The 18,925-nt window shown below is 38.8% G+C and overlaps 1 protein-coding gene across 7 annotated transcripts in view; it reads right to left on the minus strand.

Annotated features, from left to right (window-relative positions):
- Nucleotides 1-18,925, minus strand: part of NALCN (sodium leak channel, non-selective) — a 317,004-nt gene that overhangs the window by 270,432 nt on the left and 27,647 nt on the right. For all 7 annotated transcript variants that reach the window (XR_014819860.1, XM_084982252.1, XM_084982251.1 and 4 more), the window contains exons 4-6: nt 7,871-7,954; nt 6,061-6,200; nt 5,841-5,969 (exon numbers count right to left, since the gene is read on the minus strand). Coding sequence is in view for 3 of the 7 variants with exons in the window: in XM_084982251.1 (XP_084838377.1) it covers nt 5,841-5,969; nt 6,061-6,200; nt 7,871-7,954 (353 nt within the window). In the remaining 4 variants the exon portion in view is untranslated. The remainder of the gene's footprint in view (nt 1-5,840; nt 5,970-6,060; nt 6,201-7,870; nt 7,955-18,925) is intronic.

The following is an 18,925-nucleotide window of genomic DNA, read 5'->3' on the forward strand; positions in this document are numbered from 1 at the left end:
TCTTTAGGAATCTCTACATGTATCATCAGAGTATTTACATTTCTTATTTCAATATTTTGTTTCTTTGTTTGTTCTGCTTCTTAGGGCCGCACCTGCAGCATATGGAAGTTTCCCAAGTGAGGGGCTGAATAAGAGCTGCAGAGCAACCTGGGATCTGTGTAGGTCTGTGACCTACACCACAGTTCACAGCAACGCCAGCACCTTAACCCACGGAGCGAGGCCAGGAGTCAAACCTGCTTCTTCACAGATACTGGTCGGGTCTGTAACCCACGGAACCATAACAGGAACTCCCTCATTTCTTATTTAAATATTTTAAAGAAAATGTTTCCAATATCCAAACTTGTTCTTATATTTCCCACTTGGCAAACATCTCAGCATGAGTTCTGCAAGTTAAATAAGGCAGTCTTTTTTCATCCTTTCAAAAGAAGTTTAAATATAAAGCGAGAAGACTTCACAGACCTTTGCATGAACTTGAGGCACTTAGACTTTAAATATTCTACAAAACCCTTTCTTGATAAAGTCCATGGAAATTAAAAATTAATATTCTAAGTTCCACTATGTTTCCATTTTTAATTCTTCTGACTTTTCCATTTAAAAAAAACTCATTATTTTTATGAACAGAATTTATAAGACAATAATTCATTTATTTTCTAAGTACCCTGAAGGGGAAACTTAAATTTTCTTTGGATCAGCAATAGAAGACTGCCTCAAATCCAACTTTAAATTGTCTCTGGTTTGTGTCTTAGTGATATTTTATAAAATACCACCAAGTCCTAAAAGCTGCCGCTGGGGCGACCACATTGTCCATACAGAGACTCTCCTGAGATCAAAAAGGAAGTTATTAGTACTTATTCTGCAACAACAGGGCCTGTCCCGGGTGTCTGTGATGTGGGGCCCCTACCTCTGGCTCTTAAAGCTAAAGGTCCAGTCGTTACAAATATTTACTCGAACTCCTGGTTGAATCTTGCTCTCTGCAGATTAAGCTTTTATATATTTAACATTGACATTTACTTATCTTAAAGTTTTTCTAATTATCTAACTCTTGGGAGAGAGATTTCATTATCTGATACTAAGCTATGAATACGTTTCTCTCCTTTCTCGGGAATGATAATAAGGTGCCGGGCAGGGGTCCTCATCTTTTTGATGTCACCCACCAGCTCCTTTTTACATGCTCCTCTTTTAGCTGCAGGGAGAGTTTTGCCATCACACTTGGCATTCTGCAACACCTGTTCCTTGCCACAGGCCATTGCTCTTCTCAGCTCTCCTTGGGACATGAACTGCTTTGCTTAGTCACATCCCATCACTTGTTCATAATTGCCTTAGGTCGCCATTCATTACCGTTATTCCCCGGGGAAGAAGCTGAAGCTTTCCGAGTCAGGCTATTGAGGACACAGCTCAGATGCCCTTCTATCTGCGTTACAAGACATCAGCTCCATTCAGAAGCACGACTGCGTGTCCTGAGTTGCTTCCTAATTTATCCCGTTTGCCGCCCAGATTAAACCTAATCAATGCCAAGGGCCAGCCATGAAACCTACGATATACAGGTTTCTGAACAGACACATCTCTGCCTGAAAGCTCTCCCGTTATTAGGCTACACTGCGTGCAAATCAATTAAGCAGAGATGGGAACAATTGTGAAAGGATAACAAGAGAAACGAGGTCACGACAACAACTGGCAATAATGAACTCTGGAAAAGTGACCGTCACACCGTCACACCGTAGCTTAATATCTGGCTCAGAGATATTTATGAGAAATTCCCAGTTGAGAAGACACAAAAGGAAGCCAAAAAGTTGGACTTTTTTTTTTTTTTTTTTTTAAATTGGGGTTGTTAGGCATTTCATTCTGACTTTGGACTCTCTTTGCGTCTCTAAAAATAAAGCAAATTAATGTCTGGGCTGGAACTAATGATAAAGAAATAGTATTGGCAGTTTTTTTGCTTTTGAGAGGGACTTTAAAACTCAGTTAACACTGAACTGAAAATTTAAAAGAAAAATGGTATAAATGATTGGTCCTTGAAAGAAGTCATCAAACTTATGAAAAGCGTTTTAATGAGTAACGTTACTCATACAACCATGTGTGTATGCATTTTCTTCTCAAATACTAAATTAAGAATCATTTAAAGAGAAAGCAAAATACATGAACGCACATAACGCGACTGGGCAGATTTTGCAAATATGAGAAAGAGAAAATACAGACATCTCCCCAGAACTGTTATGTCTCGAGTAACTGAAATTCTGCCAACATTTATGAAGTCTTTCACAGTGAACTCCATTTTTGAGGATGAAGTCATGAGCTGGAGCTAATATTCAGAATACGAGCGGTCTTTTAACATCTTTTTCAGACATTCATTTCTCAGCACCAAGCACTGCATGGAGCTGGCTGAGGGTACCTACCGGGGTGATTCAAAGGCCACTCGCTAGTTCAGATGGTACTGACGCCCGTCTTCTCTATTTGTCTTACATTTTCTTTTTTTTTTTTTTTTTTTCCTCTTTCTAGGGCCCCATGGCATATGGAGGTTCCCAGGCGAGGGGTCAGATCAGAGCTATCGCTGCCAGCCTACACCACAGCCACAGCAACACCAGATCCAAGCCGCCTCTGTGACCTATACCACAGCTCATGGCAACGCCGGATCCTTAACCCACTGAGCAAAGCCAGGAATCAAACCCACACCCCCATGGTTCCTAGTCGGATTCATTAACCACTAAGCCATGAGGGGAACTCCCCTGTCTTATATTTTCTGTGTCAAAGTCAAGTCTGTCACATGATGCCTGATCTTGTCACTGTTTCAAGTTTGAGAATTCTTGCCTTTCAACTTTTTCTTTCAGTTGAAGTCTAGTTGATTTAGAATGTTGTGTTAGTTTCTGGTGTACAACAAAGTGATTCAGTTATATATATACACATACACACACACACACACACAAACATACACACACACACATATATATTATTTTCCAATTCTTTTCCCTTATAGGTTATTGCAATTGTTTTTTGTCTTTTTAGGGCCTTACCCGTGGCATATGGAAGTTCCCAGGCTAGGGGTCGAATTGGAGTTGTAGCTGCCAGCCTACGCTACAGCCACAAAATGCCAGATCCAAGCCGTGTCCGTGACCTACACCACAGCTCACAGCAACACCAGATCTTTAACCCATTGAGAGAGGCCATGGATTGAACCTGCAACCTCATGGATGCTAGTCAGGTTCATTACCACTGAGCCACGACGGGACCTTCCCAGTTATTACAAAATATTGAGTATAGCTCCCTGTGCTCTACAGTAGGTGCTTTGTTGGGTACCTGTTTTATATATACTAGCGTGTATCTGTTAATCCCAACCTCCTAATTTACCCCTCTCCTCCCTATTCCCCTTTGGTAACCATAAGTTTGTCTGCTATGTCTGCGGATCTATTTCAGTTCTGTAAATAAGTTCACTTGCAGCAATTTCTTAGATTCCACGAATACATGATATCATCTGATAGCTGCCTTCCCCTTGGTTTTTTTAATAAAATGGTGACGTTAAACCAGACGCTGTAGGCAGTGCTGTTGGAAACCAGCTGCTTCCTCATCCAGAAGCTTTTTCTCTTTTCTTCACGTCCATGTCTATTATCTCCTGCCCACATGGTATCTTTTTCTACCTTCATATTCATTCATAGAACAATCTAGACACATTCTATAGCCCACACACACTTCAAAAAAAACCTACCTACAAGTTTTCTTCCATGCACTTCTTCCCTCACCCACACAGTCAGCTCCCTTAATCACCATTTCCTTCAACTTTCCTATACTGGGTTTGTACTAATTCGCTGCATTTCTTCAGTTTTAACACTGCTTTTCTATTTTTTTTTCTTTTCTTTTTTTTTTTTTTTTTTTTTTTTTTGTCTTTTTAGGGCCGCACGCACGGCATATGGAGGTTCCCAGGCTAGGGGTCTAATCAGAGCTGTATCCGCCAGCCTACACCAGAGCCACAGCAATGTGGGATCCGAGCCGCGTCTGCGACCTACACCACAGCCCACAGCAACACCGGATCCTTAACCCACTGAGCGAGGCCAGGGATCAAACCCAAAACTTCATGATTCCTAGTCAGATTTGTTAACCACTGAGCCACGACAGGAACGCCATGGGCTTTTCTATTTTTAAACCATTTCTCTTTTGTTGCATTTAGCAACTTGCTTTCCTTCCTCTGTTCTTTTATTATTTCCTCTTCTTTATCAATTTGTCATAATGTTATCATCATCTGTCTAAATATAATATATTATTAACCATGCCTTAAATAAACAGTTAATAATTACTCTGTGCTAGGTCACTAGGTGCTGGCCATTAAGGAAATGAATCTTTCCCATGTGTCCTCAAGGACCTCACAGCATAAGGAGGAAAAGAGGGGAAAAAAACAGCTGTGAGTGCCTGCGTGCTAGTTCTGGCAAGATGAGCTGTATTAAATACCACTTCTTCCGCTGCAAACAACTAGATCTGCTGGATAAATGATAACATTTAAAAATGACTATCCAGGCTTATAAGAAAGAAAAATACCTTCCAAGATGGCAGAATGTAAGATGACAGTAACAAGCAGAAAAAAGGAAACATATGAACTGACTAAAGGGGGGTAGAAATGGGGGCTAAGCACCCCGTAGCCAAGAGCTCGGGTTTCAGTGCCTGTTAGAGGCAGAAGACAGGGTCCCGAGCCTAGGTGAGCCTGGGAGCTGCCAATGTGACCCCCTGAGTACAGGTGTATTAAAATTTAAACACACTCCAAAGTTTGATACTGGCGAAGGGATAGTCAAATAAGTCAGTTAGGCGCAATAGAAACCACAGGTACGGACCCAAACACAGCCAGGCAATTAGTAAATGAGAAAGACAGCGTTATATTTTTTGAGTGATGGCACACGATAAATAGCCTAACCATATGAAGAAAATCAGATTTCTACTTCATGCTGACATATTTTGAACATTAAATAATATATACTTGACACACAATAAATAGCACATATTAAAATGATCAGCTTGATAAATTCTGACACATGCACAGAACCACACTCACAATAAATAACATATTAATCAATCGCAAAGGTTTCCTGGGGCCCCTTGGCAATCTCTTATTTCTACTCCAACCCTTATTCCTAGGCAACCAAGGGTTTCCTTTTATCATTACGGGTAAACTTGCGTTTTCTAGACTTTTATATAAATGGAATCACAGAATACATAATCTTTATCATCTAGCTTCATTCACTCAACATAGCTATTTTGAGATTCACTCAAGATGTGTATATCGATGTCTCATACTTATTTATTGCTAAACAGTAGTCATTATGCGCATATACCACAGTTTGCTAATCCATGTACTTGCGGATGGAAATCAGGGGTGATACCGAATTGGGCTGTTACAAATAACGTCCTTGTATGAATAGATATACGTAAGTCTTTGTATGAACCTAAGTGTTCACTTTTCTTGGTTAAACCCCTGGAATAAACAAAAGGGCTATATGGCAGGTGGCTGCCGCTCAAATTTTTAAGAAAGTGCTCAACTGTTTTTCAAAGTTGCTACACCATTTCCCATTCTCATCTTATTTAAATAAGAAATGAAAACACTCTATGTTTCCACACCAAGGAAACTTTGTAAACGCGTACCTTGAATCTCTGAATCTACCTTCCCACCAGGTTCCATTTTCAATCTGCCTCGTGTTGAATACTTGTCTTAAATATTGGCACAAAGCAACTTTGAAGAAGCAAAGAATACAGAACAGAGAGCACAATAGGCACTTTTTTAAAAATGGTGACGTTGTTCTCATGAGAACTGCAGAAATGCCCTTGTGAGTCAGCTAGATGGAGATGCTGTTAGTAGATAAACTTACCCTGGCTTTGTGTCATTTACCACGCAGTGGTAGGTAAATGTCCCAAACATCTGAACTCCTAAAATTCCATAAAGAAGTAGAAAGAAAAGGAGGAAAATGGAAACACTCCATATTTGTTCTCCTGATCGCCTAAGGGGAAAAAAAATAGGCGAAATAGGTAAGACTTGCTCCCAAAACATCATAAACATTTCCCTCTAATTTAGGTAAAAGCAGTGCTTACTTTAAGATATTTGTAATTCTGGTCCTTGGAAGTTCAAATCGGAAATAAATCCGGAATGCCCGGATCATAATTAGCGGCCGTGGGATCCGCAACATCCCCCAAGGGGACATCTGATCAACTATGTCGGCGATTTCAAACACCTGCAGATTCAGAGGAGAACAAACAGTTCAGACTCTTCCTCGGCACTGCGTGCAGCAGGGGCACGTACAGACAGCATCAGAGGTACATCCTGTATCCCCTTCCGCCGAAATTCACTTTCTCTGGAGTATGTTTTGAAGCTACAGCTATCTTCAGAGAAACAAATCCACAGACTAATACGAGTGTCATTAACTTTGTTCCTTTCCTGTATAATCTATCAAAGCATGGTTTTTATGACAAAAAACAAGTGCCAACTTAGAATACAGCATAAGAATAAGTTGTTCTTGCTAATAATGTTCTTTGGTGGGGCTTTTTGAATATCTAGACCACAAAGGAATGGAGAAAGGGTCATGATACTACGAAAATATGGAAATGAATTTTACTTATGAGCAGAGGCAAGATGAGAATGAGGAAACGTTTGTCAATCATACGAGAGTTGTTAAATGGAAAAGAACACATTTAATATGCAGGATGAAAGTAGACTGCTGGAGAGGTGAACTTTATAAAGATTAAGGTCAGTTTATCACTAAGCACCATGATGAGTTTGTTGGAGAGACTATGAATTTATTTATTTAATTAATTTATTTATTTTGTCTTTTTAGGGCCACACCTGCGGCATAGGAAGTTCCCAGGCTAGGGGTCAAATCAGAGCTGCAGCTGCCGGCTACACCACAGCCACAATAATGCCAGATCCCAACCACATCTGTGACCACAGCTCATGGCAACGCCACACCTTTAACCCACTGATCAAGGCCAAGGATCAAACCCGAGTCCTCACGGAAGCTAGTCTGGTTCATTACCACTGAGCCACATCAGGAACCCCTGACTGTACATTTATTTTATTCTGAATTTTTTTTTAAATGAAGAGTATAAAAACTTCATTTGAATTAAATGCAAAATCAAGCCTGAGTGAATGCATGGGAATGAATTCTACTGTTTTTCAATGAAATTTCTCCTTTAGGCCTTTTAAATACATGGTCCCTATTTCTCATAGTTATGTGTTTTCTATTTACAATACAGTATTTTATATTGACCAATATGTATCCCAATGTATTTCATTATTTAAGTTGCTTTTTAGTGAAAATCCAGTCATATAAAAGGCTGGAGTTTAATTTTTAAATTTAAATTTTTACTCTATAAATACAGAATTCTCATTCCATATTTTTCCCTTTATTTCAATGAATATAGTTTTAATGTCTGTGCAATAGGAAATAATTTCCCATGGTACTGATTTTTATTTCTGACTGAGAAACAAAAAAATGTGATGGACAATGATTTAAAATGTTAGGCTTTTTAAAATCAAGATACATTTTAAGAGTTCCCATTGCAGCTCAGTGGTAACGAAACCTACACGTAACCATGAAGATGCAGGTTCAATCCCTGGCCTCACTCAGTGGGTTAGGGATCCAGCGTTGTTGTGAGCTGGGGTTAGGCCGGCAGCTATAACTCTGATTTGACCTGGGAATTTCCACATGTCGCAGGTGCAGCCCTAAAAAGCAAAAAAATTTAAAAAATAAAATAAAATCAAGAAACATTTTAAAATACCATAATGATTTAGGAAATTAACAGTCACATTTAATATATCTTCTTTAACATGTCTACTTAGATTTTCAAGGCAAAATAATACCCAGTTTGGAAAATACCCCCTTGTAATTTAAAAGCGTTTAATTACCTGTAACACCAGTGAAACCCAAAGGCAAAAGACCATAAATCCATCAAAAACACACCAGCGATCTTTCACGTAGGAACTGTCCCCCTAAAAATAAATTTCACACGGCATTATCAGGTAAAATGAATAACTTCAAGAACATCTGAGGAGGGAATAATCAGATGTTAATGCAGCATAAGCTATCGACAATTCTTGTATCATCATTGAATAGACTTTCAAAAGGAATACTTAGCATTTTAGACGGTATTATGTATGAGGAAAATAATTTATGAAACACAAGTGACTGCAGAACTTTGCATATAACATTTTAAATTCGTGCAAAGGGAAAACATCACTATTTATTCTCTTAGCCACACTGATTCAACTACGTAAGGGACCAGTAAGGCCATCCCACTTAAAAGGCAGCTTATCCTAAAACCGAAACCTTCTCTTCCTATAAGAACCAAGAGCACACAGTGGTCAGTGAAGGACTTTGAATCTCTGGCAACCACCACCATTCGTAGAAAATTAGCCAGGAATTCACATCACGCTAAATAAAAGTGGAGATGGAGAAACTTGCCCTCCTTTTCAAACAAAATCATATATTGACTTTGATTTTAATTGGGGTTATAAATGTAAAAAATAAAGAAGACATACCTACTTTCACTTTTTTAACAGTAAATCTGCTGACATTAGAACGCATTAATTTATAAAATGGGACTTTTAGAAAAAATTTTTCCTCTAGAATAACAAAACTCCGTGAGGGTAAACCCCATGAGGTTAAACCTGGAAACCTTAACTAGAAAGAAAACCGTAAATTGCTTTCTCAGGGCTGTCCCATTAGGTCACTAGTTCTGTAGTAATCTGTGAAACTCAAATCTGACTTTGGTCCCGTCATTACCAGCTCTGAGTGAAGCTTCTTAGAAAATAAAAATAAGAGCAGAATGCAGATTTTTAGAAAAATGGTAAATTATGTTGCAGGACATTTGGGAAGATATAATAACTTCCAGTACCTTCTGCTACTAGTAACAAACAGGTTGTCAAGTTTCCTTGAGAAGTTTCCAGAAATAATTTGTTGCTGGCAAAACTAAAGGTATGATAACTTAATGAATGTTATCTGACTCAGCTACAAAGTATAAGCTCAACTTAATTAGCACTGGGTAAGCATGTATTGGACACAATAGGCTGTACAATGCTTAGTGAAACATACACACACACCAATCTTAGGTAGATAAACAGACATATACATCCCCAGTTAATATTATAACTAACTTATTACAAAGCTATAAACATGGGGGGAAAGGTGGGAGAATTAATTCTGTAGAGAGTTTAGGAAAAACATTGCTAATTCCAAAATAAATGCTCAAATAATTTTACCATTGGCAAGATAATCAACCAAACTTGATGTGTATTTGAGAAGACCCACAAAAGAGATATGAAAGCAAATGCTGGGAGTTCCCGTCGTGGCTCAGTGGTTAACAAATCCAACTAGGAGCCATGAGGTTGCAGGTTCGATCCCTGGCCTCGCTCAGTGGGTTAAGGATCTGGCATTGCTGTGAGCTGTGGTGGAGGTCACAGACGAGGCTTGGATCTGGCATGGCTGTGGCTGTGGGTGTAGGCTGGCGTCTACAGCTCCAATTAGACCCCTAGCCTGGGAACCTCCATATGCTATGGGCACAGCTCTAGAAAAAACAAAAACAAACAAACAAAAATACTTGAAAGCAAAAGCTGAGGCTTGGGGTTTGGTGACGAAGAGGCTAATGACCTCCTAAATAAAGTGTTATGATCATCATACGATGATTTCAACATGCTGAAGAGAGAAACTGTACCATAAGATGCTGCCGGTTATACACACACATATACACATATTAAATACAGAGCGAGTAATTTAAAGATAATACAGATGTCTTCAAAACCTCACAAAGCATCTTCCACCATAAGCATCGTATGTGCCTTGTATATTGCACAACTGAAATATAACTTATAAACTAATTATAATCTAAATAGAGACAATACAGCCAAAATAAAATGAGCCTAATTTTGATTACTATCCAAAAAAGATAATACAACACAAATATTTAAGTTGTATGTTGAAATTCCCCTTGAGTTGTTCAATATATTAAACAAATTCATTCACTCATTCATTCACTCAATGTATAGAACATTTCTATGCTCTAGGCAACATTCAAAGCACTAGAGACACAGGAGTGAATAAAACTAAAACTCTTACCTTTATGCAACTTACATTCTCAGCTAATTTTTAATGTAAAATATATAGTATATTATATGTGGATAAGTATAATACAGAAAAAAGTATGCATTTTCAAGTTAACTTTTACTAAACAAATATGTTCTTTATTTGTGTGTTGAGAAAAAGTGAGAGCAAAATATCACCTGATCTTTATTTTAAGAAGTAGGCCTAACTGTGAGTGTTTAAAAAATGTAAAGAATTCCCAAAATGAAAACTGAAAGTTTATGGGACTCAGCAAAGAACTATTTTAAAATAGGAACAATTAAAAGTAAATGTTAGGCAAGGAAAGAATAATTATAGATCACTGGGTATACAGGCACCCAATTAGGATGAGTTTATATTTTTCCCAAACAGTAGTATTATCATTTTATTTGTATTTTGTCATTTAAAAAAATGTTACATGTAGTACCATGACAATTAACCTCTTTCCGTTGCTCATCGTTTGCTTTAGTAACAAATTATATTCAGTTAGATACAGTATAATAACTCCTCATTGTATTGAGGATAATTTAAATATAAAAAGAGAGGATAAATATTGGTATTTCCCTGGGAGAGGACCAGAGTGGCCAGAAGCCCAAAGTGGAAGAGAGACATGTCACAGAAGAGCCATACATATTCTTTTGACTAATGTTCGTGTGTTACATTTTTTAAAATAGATTGTCAAAATTAAATTTTGAAAAAGGTGAAAATGCCAGCTTTAACAAAAATCACTTTGTCAGCTGGCACAAAAAGTCACATTTGACAAAACTGGGCCTCACAAATTCACCACGTAAAGCTATCAATAACAGAGCTGGCCAAACTGTTGTTTCTTATGAACTACGTAACTTTGTTTGCTAAGCAAATTGAGGTTGCAAAGCTGACTTAGACTATATTTTGAAGTACATGAAAGGATGGATTATTTTAAATCATTTCAGAAGCCCCGGTGGGGATCCTAAATAAAACAAAAGCATGCAAACACACTCTATTTCAACTGACCTCATATTATGAGCTGGCTTAGCAAAAATTTCTACTGTGTAACACAGAAAACAGTTTCTGAATTATGAAGTCATTTGAGTTGCATTATTCGGCGTGTTCTCTGCTTTAGATATTCCAGAAATTCACAGTGGCATTTGCCTGTCGCCAAGAAGCCCTCCATACACTAGATGGTACATAATGCTCAAGTAAAACTGACTTCGTTTTACTTTCCTGGTATAATATGTGAAATAATCCATTGAGCAGAAGTTTCACATATTATTTTTTGGCTCCTGTTTCCAGGAGTTAATCAATATTTATAAAAACCTTTAATAAGCTGTGTTATAGTGATTTGGGACGCAAAGGCCAGTAACACTCAGTTTTTCCCATATATTTTTAAAACCTCTTATCCTTTAGCATCCTTTATTCTTCATGCTCTTCTGTCTTCCTGAAAAACTTCCCGTGGTCTCTGCCAACTGCTTTCCTCCAGACTTTGATCCAACCACACCCTGCTCTGATCAGCGCTTTCACTGAAAACATCGTGCAATGACCAACAACTGAACTCACATATATAAATAAGGTTCATGTTGTGTAACCTACAGAACAGCCCTTTGTAATTCTCATCCAGGTGCCTAATGAATTTATACCTTAGGTGTTGTAGTTTGGGCTTCCTACTTAAATCTTCTCTAATCATATTCTCTGGTGTTGCGTTAAAAAAAAAAGGTCTGTACCCCACTGGAAATGTTTGAGTTTGTTCTGAAGATTAGCAGCACCTTGAAACATGAAACCAGACCATATTGGGTGGTATTCTCACCACCTAGCACAGGAGGTGACATACAGCAGATAGTGAGTGAAAGATCAGATAAACACACGAGCTTCTGTAGATGACAATGTAGAGAGGAATAAGAAAACGCAGATGCTTCACAAATGAATCCATTCATTGATGCATTTGCTGAAGCTACGAGCATCACTCCTTACGAGAAATGATTCTCTGTGGCAAAGAGAGAAAGATGGAGTACTTTTCAAGGTGGTACCTTAGAGTTAAAACTTTTTCTTCATGACCATGAAAGACCACAGATAAAATAACTTGTGGATATTTCCTATTTAGCGCAGTCTGAATCAACAAAGCCTACGTACCATCCAAATAGACATCAGGTCAAAGTTTATATAATTTTTGCATTCTAATGAAATCATAAATATGACTGAATTGAAACTGATGGCATATCAATCATTACCAATCTTCACTAAGGCTCTGTGTCAAATACCTTTTAATAAACAGAATAGAGAGACTCTGAAGTTTGATGCTTTGAAATGTAACTGAAGCCAAGCAGGACCCTGCTATGCCCTCTGCCTCTTGCTTGTAGAAAAGCTCCAGCCCCCTAGGTCTTCCAGGAATTCCACAGAGTAAATTTAATCAGAGATGTGAGAAGATACAGAAATAAAAGGAAACACTCTAACAAGACAAAATAACAGTGCAGCCATAAAGCAAAGTCAAGGACCTTTAGTTCCTCTTCAACAGAGAATATTCTGAGCCATATCCTTGAGTTGTTTTGTGGAGACTAAAACTTTCTCCAAGTTGAAGACATTAACTGCATGCTGGTCACCAGCACTTAGACCCCAGATCAGCTGGAACCGGATGGTGGTAGCTGGCTGGTCACATGCTCCTTAACTCTCTCTGTCACCCCGCCTTTAAAACCCCTTCCCTGAAAGCTTCAGGGATTTGGGGCTCCTTTGAGCATTTAGCCACTGGTATTCCCACTAGGCTTTGCAATAAACACTGCACTTTCCTGAGACCACAACAGGGTGTCAGTAGATTGGTTTTACTACTGGAGGGCTAGCAGTCCAAAGCTGCATTTGGTTACCTAATTTCATACTGCATTTTGTGTCTGGTATATTTACCAAGTTGCCTCTTTTTCAATTTGTATTTTCAAAGACTCTTCGCCATAGCTGGTTAAATGGTGCTATGATTCAATTTATCAGTACATCCCAAGATCCTTTTTAAAACCTACTGTATTAATGCTCAAGTTACAATATTTGCAAATAACACACTGTCTCATTTCCCTGCTTGCAAAACTAGAACCTAACACATGGAGGCCCAGGGGTCCTTGAGAAATTTTAATGCCTTCAATATGAAAGAAAGGTTTTAATCTGTTTGTTTCATCAATAAGAAAGGGAGAGCAGAGACTGCCTGAGTTAAGGGCAGAAATCAGCCTGCTGGTGCCTGAGGAGATGAGGTGTTCAAGAGCCATCTGTCAGTTTTTATAAAGGTAAATACTTGGAGGCTGCCAATCAATTATACGGTATAAGAGAGGAACTTAAACTGCCCTGCAAGTATTTAACAAGGAAAGAAACCAAACACCTTCATCTGGCGGCATTTATAGGGATACAGTTTGCAGTTATAAAATGATATGCACGGATACAGTTTCACAAGCACATGATTTATTGTCCTGGGTCCCAGGGCCCATGTGTCACTGTCTTAGCATTATTATTTATTACTGCAACAGGGCTCAGAGGATGCATGCTACTTCCACCCAGGTCTGCTGCCAGATAAAAAAGAGACAACTGCAAACTGTCTGAAAAATTCACAGGCTGCAATACATGGGACGCTTTGCACCAACGCAAACGTATATTATCCCAAAGGTTTATTTTTGCCTCCAGGTTTTTGGTGAGCTAGAAGGCTTCTCAGAGCAGGAATTAGTGGGGGAGCCAGTTAGAAACAAATTATTGGGGAATGGACATTCACTGGCAGATCTAGTCAAGCTTGAGGAACATTAGAAAAGATGTGAAACCCTTTAAACAAATATCTTCCTCTGATAAAAAGTTTTAAGGACATGTCTAGCCAGACGGACTTTCTGCTTCAATTTCTCTCTCCTGTGGGGCTGGGAGCAGGTGACCCCCCCCACCACCGTGAACTCCTCAAATACAAATCCGATAGTGATCTGAATCCCCAAAGCATCTCAGTGTCTCAGCTGACCACTGAAGGGGCCTGAGCTTGTCACAGGGATGCAGGACCCTCCGTGGTGCAGCCGGCCTGCCTGCACAGGATCCCCTCAATACCCCACCTGCTGCTTCTGAGGATGCAGGGCGCTCCAAGGCTCCAGGCTGTTCAAGCCTGGGCTTCCCAAAGCCTCGAGCGCTCTCTCTCTATGTGAAAGCCTTTAATTCCCTCCCCTCATCACCCCTGCCTGAGACCACACCTCCTCATCCATCAAGACATCACTTCACCTTCCTCTTTCTTCCACACATCTCTGACATCCCACAGCAGATTTTTTTCTCTATTTTTTGGTGCCTCCTCCCCGCTCTATACCTTTTACAGACCACAATTACAGTAGTTTCCTCAAATACTGTAGGTTTATTTTTCACTATCTGAATTCTCACCATGCAAATATTCGCATGTGTACATTTGCAAAAATATGTGCTCACTCTAACGAATCTGTAAAGGTGCCAGGGGAAACCCTGAAGCTGTCCATGAATCCTGCCAGAAGGCACAGTGTGCACTACAGGTACAGCTCTGTTGTTCTTTGGGGCTAGCTGCTGGCTTTTTTTAATTTTCCTAACAATAGAAACACATTACCTGCATCAGCACCTCCTCGTCCCCATCTTCCCTCTTGAAGATTCTCCTTTCCTGGGACCCACGACTTGAGTCTACTCATGCAGGACCACTTGGTCTTATTTCATCAATTTTAAAACACAGGCTCTGCTGCCCCACCACCGTTTACCACTTAGGATGCGTCTTGTAATCGATGCATCCATTACAGTCTTACAACTTACAATCAACGTATAATTAGCAGTATTTTTTCTTTCTAAGGATCTGTGAAGTGATTCCTCATCTGAGAATGGATGACCTCATAGATTCAAGGAAATATGGTAGATAAAAGCTTTGAGAGGTTTTGTTTCTGTTTGTTTGTTTAATGGCTGCAACCATGGCATATGGAATTCCCTGGGCCAGGTACTGAATCCAAGCCATAGCTGTAACCTTTGCCACAGCTGTTGCAACACTGGATCCTTTAACCCACTGTGTCCAGCCAGGGACTGAACCTGTGCCTCCGGAGCAACCTGAGTCAACACAGGAGGATTCTTAACCCACTGCACCACAGAGGGAACTCCGGCACTTTAACAGATTATTTCTTTGCTTATTTACATAAGAGCACATGTTCCCAGTTTTGCTGGGTGCACACAAAACATCCACTACTGAATTCAACAAGTAGGAATGATGGAGCCATGGGTGTGTGCTGTTTTTTCGACAGAAATGTGCGGGTAGGCTATTACCTAGTATTAGAGAGCAATTTAGTGGTATTTGGAGAAATTGGCTGGGGTAGCTGTAATGCATTGCTAATATTCCCATTTGAGATAATGGAACATAGGTCCCTGTTTTCTGAAAACATGCTGCCTAGCATGCTGTTTGGGGGAAGAGAGTGGATGCAAAACGCAAAGTGTGCAAACTAGATCCACGGAGTGGCGGTGTGCTCTCTGATGATGGAGCAATGCTCTGCTCCCTTCCTTCGTCTAAGTTACAAGTTCACTGCAGCGGTTCAAGCAGCGTCTGCTCAGTGATTAAGGGAAACTTAACGACTGTACTTGGGTTTCAAACCATGACTCTCTCAGAGGATATTACACTTACCTCTTCAATAGCTCAACATCCCGAATGTGTTACATACACATAGTACCTATAGTTTCACATATTTGGTAAAAACCACCAGCTCAGTAAAACTAGCGGTCAATACTAGAAAGCTACAGAGTCGGTTTTTTTGTCTTGAGAAATAAAATGTCTGGGTTTGGTTTCTTGCAGATTAGGTCATATCACTTTAAGTATTACCGATACCTACACCTATCACTTTGCGTGTACCACAACACTGCCAGCCCAGGCGAGGGATCATTTTAAAGAGTTGTATATGAAGACGAATGTCATATAACATCACTTATAGGTGGATCTAAAATACAGCACAAATGAGCTCATTTACAAAACAGAAACTGACTCACAGACACGGAGGACAGACCTGTGGTCCCCAAAGGGGAAAAGAGTGGGGTGGGGGTAGGAGGGTAAATTAGGAGTTTGGGATTATATAATCCAGCAATCCTACTCCTGGAGATATATTCAAAGGAAAATATGTTAAGTTTTAAATATAAGAATGTAATCTCAGTTCCAGCTTACTCTTTGATCTGTATAAACATGCATGTTTGCAGAACTATACAGTAGAAAAATGATATTAATAGAGTGAGGATTTTTGAGGGGCCACAAATGCGAAAATTCAGTGAGATAATACATTTATTTATTTTTATTTTATTTACTTATTTATTTATTTATTTTGCTTTTTTAGGGCTGCACCTCTGGCATACGGAAATTCTCAGGCTAGGGGTTGAATCGGAGCTACAGCTGCCAGCCTACGCCACAGCCACAGCAACACGGGATCCGAGCCTCGTCTGCGACCTACACCACAGCTCATGGCAATGCCGGATCCTTAACACACTGAGCAAGGCCAGGGATCGAACCCGTATCCTCGTGGATACTAGTTGGATTCGTTTCTGCTGAGCCAGGACAGGAACTCCCTCATCATGCAAGTGTCGACGAAAGTCAGGAAATCCTGGAAGTGGCTCATTTACAGCATTTTGAAACCAATTTGGTCAAAAATCAAATTATTTCTTTTTAACGACTGCGTTCACATCTAATATTTAAACTATTAAAATTAAAATCTCTGTTCATTCAGTGCTCTGTTCACTTGGAATGAATTTATGTATAACGTCGGCCTCTGTTCTTTTTTTCATTAGGCTGTGACAATTAAAGTGACACCGGCTGTCATTTTTATGATGTAAAATCTGAGGCTTAATTCATTAAGTAACCTAAGAAACAAAACTTTTATTACAGAAAAATGGCATGCCTTTGGTCATTCAACCTGAATTCTGAAAAAAGTCAAGGAGTTCCCACTGTGGCTCAGTGGGTTAAGAACCCAACTAGTATCCATAAGGATGCGGGTTTGATTCCTAGCTTCGCTCAGTGGGTTAAGGATCCAGATCTGGCATTGCTGTGGCTGTGGTTTAGGCCAGGGGCTACAGCTCCAATTCGACTTCTAGCCTAGGAACCTCCATATGCCATGGGTTCGGCCCTAAAAAGACAAAAATAAATAAAGAAATAAGAAATTTTAAAAAGCTACAGAAATATCACCAAACTAGAAATTGAAAAGCACAGAAATGATGTCTAAATAATAGGAGACTGTGAAAGAAGACAGAAAAGTGCTCAGGAAATAATTAGAAAGAAATGAAAAAAAATCACGTTAGCAAGAAAAGTAACCTAAAAGGAGCATAAGAGTAAAGTGTGCAGTGAGGAAAATAGTACAGAAGAGAGAAAAATGAAAAAGACAGAAAACACAGCTAAAGAAAATGATAACAAACAGAGACCAAAACACAGATCCTGGTGCAACTGGAGTGTTAAAGGAATCCTGAAGAACACGACGAAACAGAATAAATGAATATCACATGGTGTACCTAGAAAAATATGCCAAGACATATTCTCCGAAAGCTGCTTTATTGACTTTAATAAAGGCAAGACCCTTTTTGTATTTAAAAGATCAAATCTCATAGAAGGAAAACACACCTCCTCAGCAGCAGCATTTTAAACCAAAAGGCAATGGAGCAGCCTTTTGATTTAAAAACCATTTTAACAAGAAATGTAAAACATCATTTAAAAAGTCATTTAAAAAGGAAATGAAAATGCGGAACAACTTCAAAAATCTAGAAATAGGCCCCCAAATAAACCAAATAAAGGGAAGACACTGATAAAGATAAAAGCAAAAGTAATGAGTTAGAATGAATGAATGAAGAAATAGGCTGCTTCTCTTTAAAAATCAACAAAATAAACATAAAATAGGTAAAACAAAACAAAACAAAATACCAGCCAACCTAACCAAAGGAAACTAATTGAAATAATTCAAAATTCAAAATTATGAGAAAATACTAATCCAACGGAGGAAATTAAAATTATTTTAAGCAATTGTCTGTTAATAAAGTAAACAAGCTAAATAATGGATAATTTCCTAAGAAAATTTACTTCATTAAACAGATCAGCCAAGTCTAAACAGACCAATTTCCCTGGTAGATAGAAAAGGGAGTTCCATCAAAAAAGCACTAGGACCAGATGGTTTCATGGGGGATTTCTTTCTTCTTCTTTCTTTCTTTTTGTCTTTCTTTCTCTCTTTCCGGGGAGGAGGTTAACGCAATAAATTTTATTACAATTGTACAATGATCATCACAACCCAATTTTACAGCATTTCCATCCCAAAGCCCCAGTCCATCCCTCTCCCTGCTCCCCGCCAACCTGTCTCCTTGGGTAACAGGGGATTTCTATCAAACATTTTAGGTTAAAAAAAAAAAAAAAGAGTTCCCAGATTATTCAAGATTACTCAGATTATTTTAGAGCATAAAAGTGCACACGCACACACACACACACACTACACACACAGAAAATCTAATATCAAAACCTGACAAAGATTAGACAAAATTTAAATAAGGAAAATAATAACAAATACAATGAAAAAAAAAAAAAAGAACAAAACTATGTCATGACCCAGCTGAGCTTTTTTCTGGGAATGTAAGGACATTTCAATTACTAGGAAATCCACATTATTTCAAGAGCAAAAGAGAAAAATAATCACTCAACAAAATTTAAAAACTATTTATCATACAACTCTCCAAAGTTGGAATCAATGTTTATGCTATTAGCCTGATAAAACATTCATACTTCAAACCCGAATCCTTCAAATTAATTAATGAGGAAACACTAGAGGTGTTCTAGAAAAGCTAGGAGCTGAACAAAGATGTTCAGTAGCGCTAAACTATTTAAAATCTTGTTGGCAGTATTAGCTGACCCAATTAAATAAATGACA

The sequence above is a fragment of the Sus scrofa genome, chromosome 11 (assembly GCF_054392235.1).
Source record: "Sus scrofa isolate SSC_HxYL_T2T_F1_AM1 chromosome 11, Sscrofa_HxYL_maternal_Yorkshire_Landrace_v2.0, whole genome shotgun sequence".
In the NCBI taxonomy this organism is placed as follows: Eukaryota; Metazoa; Chordata; class Mammalia; order Artiodactyla; family Suidae; genus Sus; species Sus scrofa.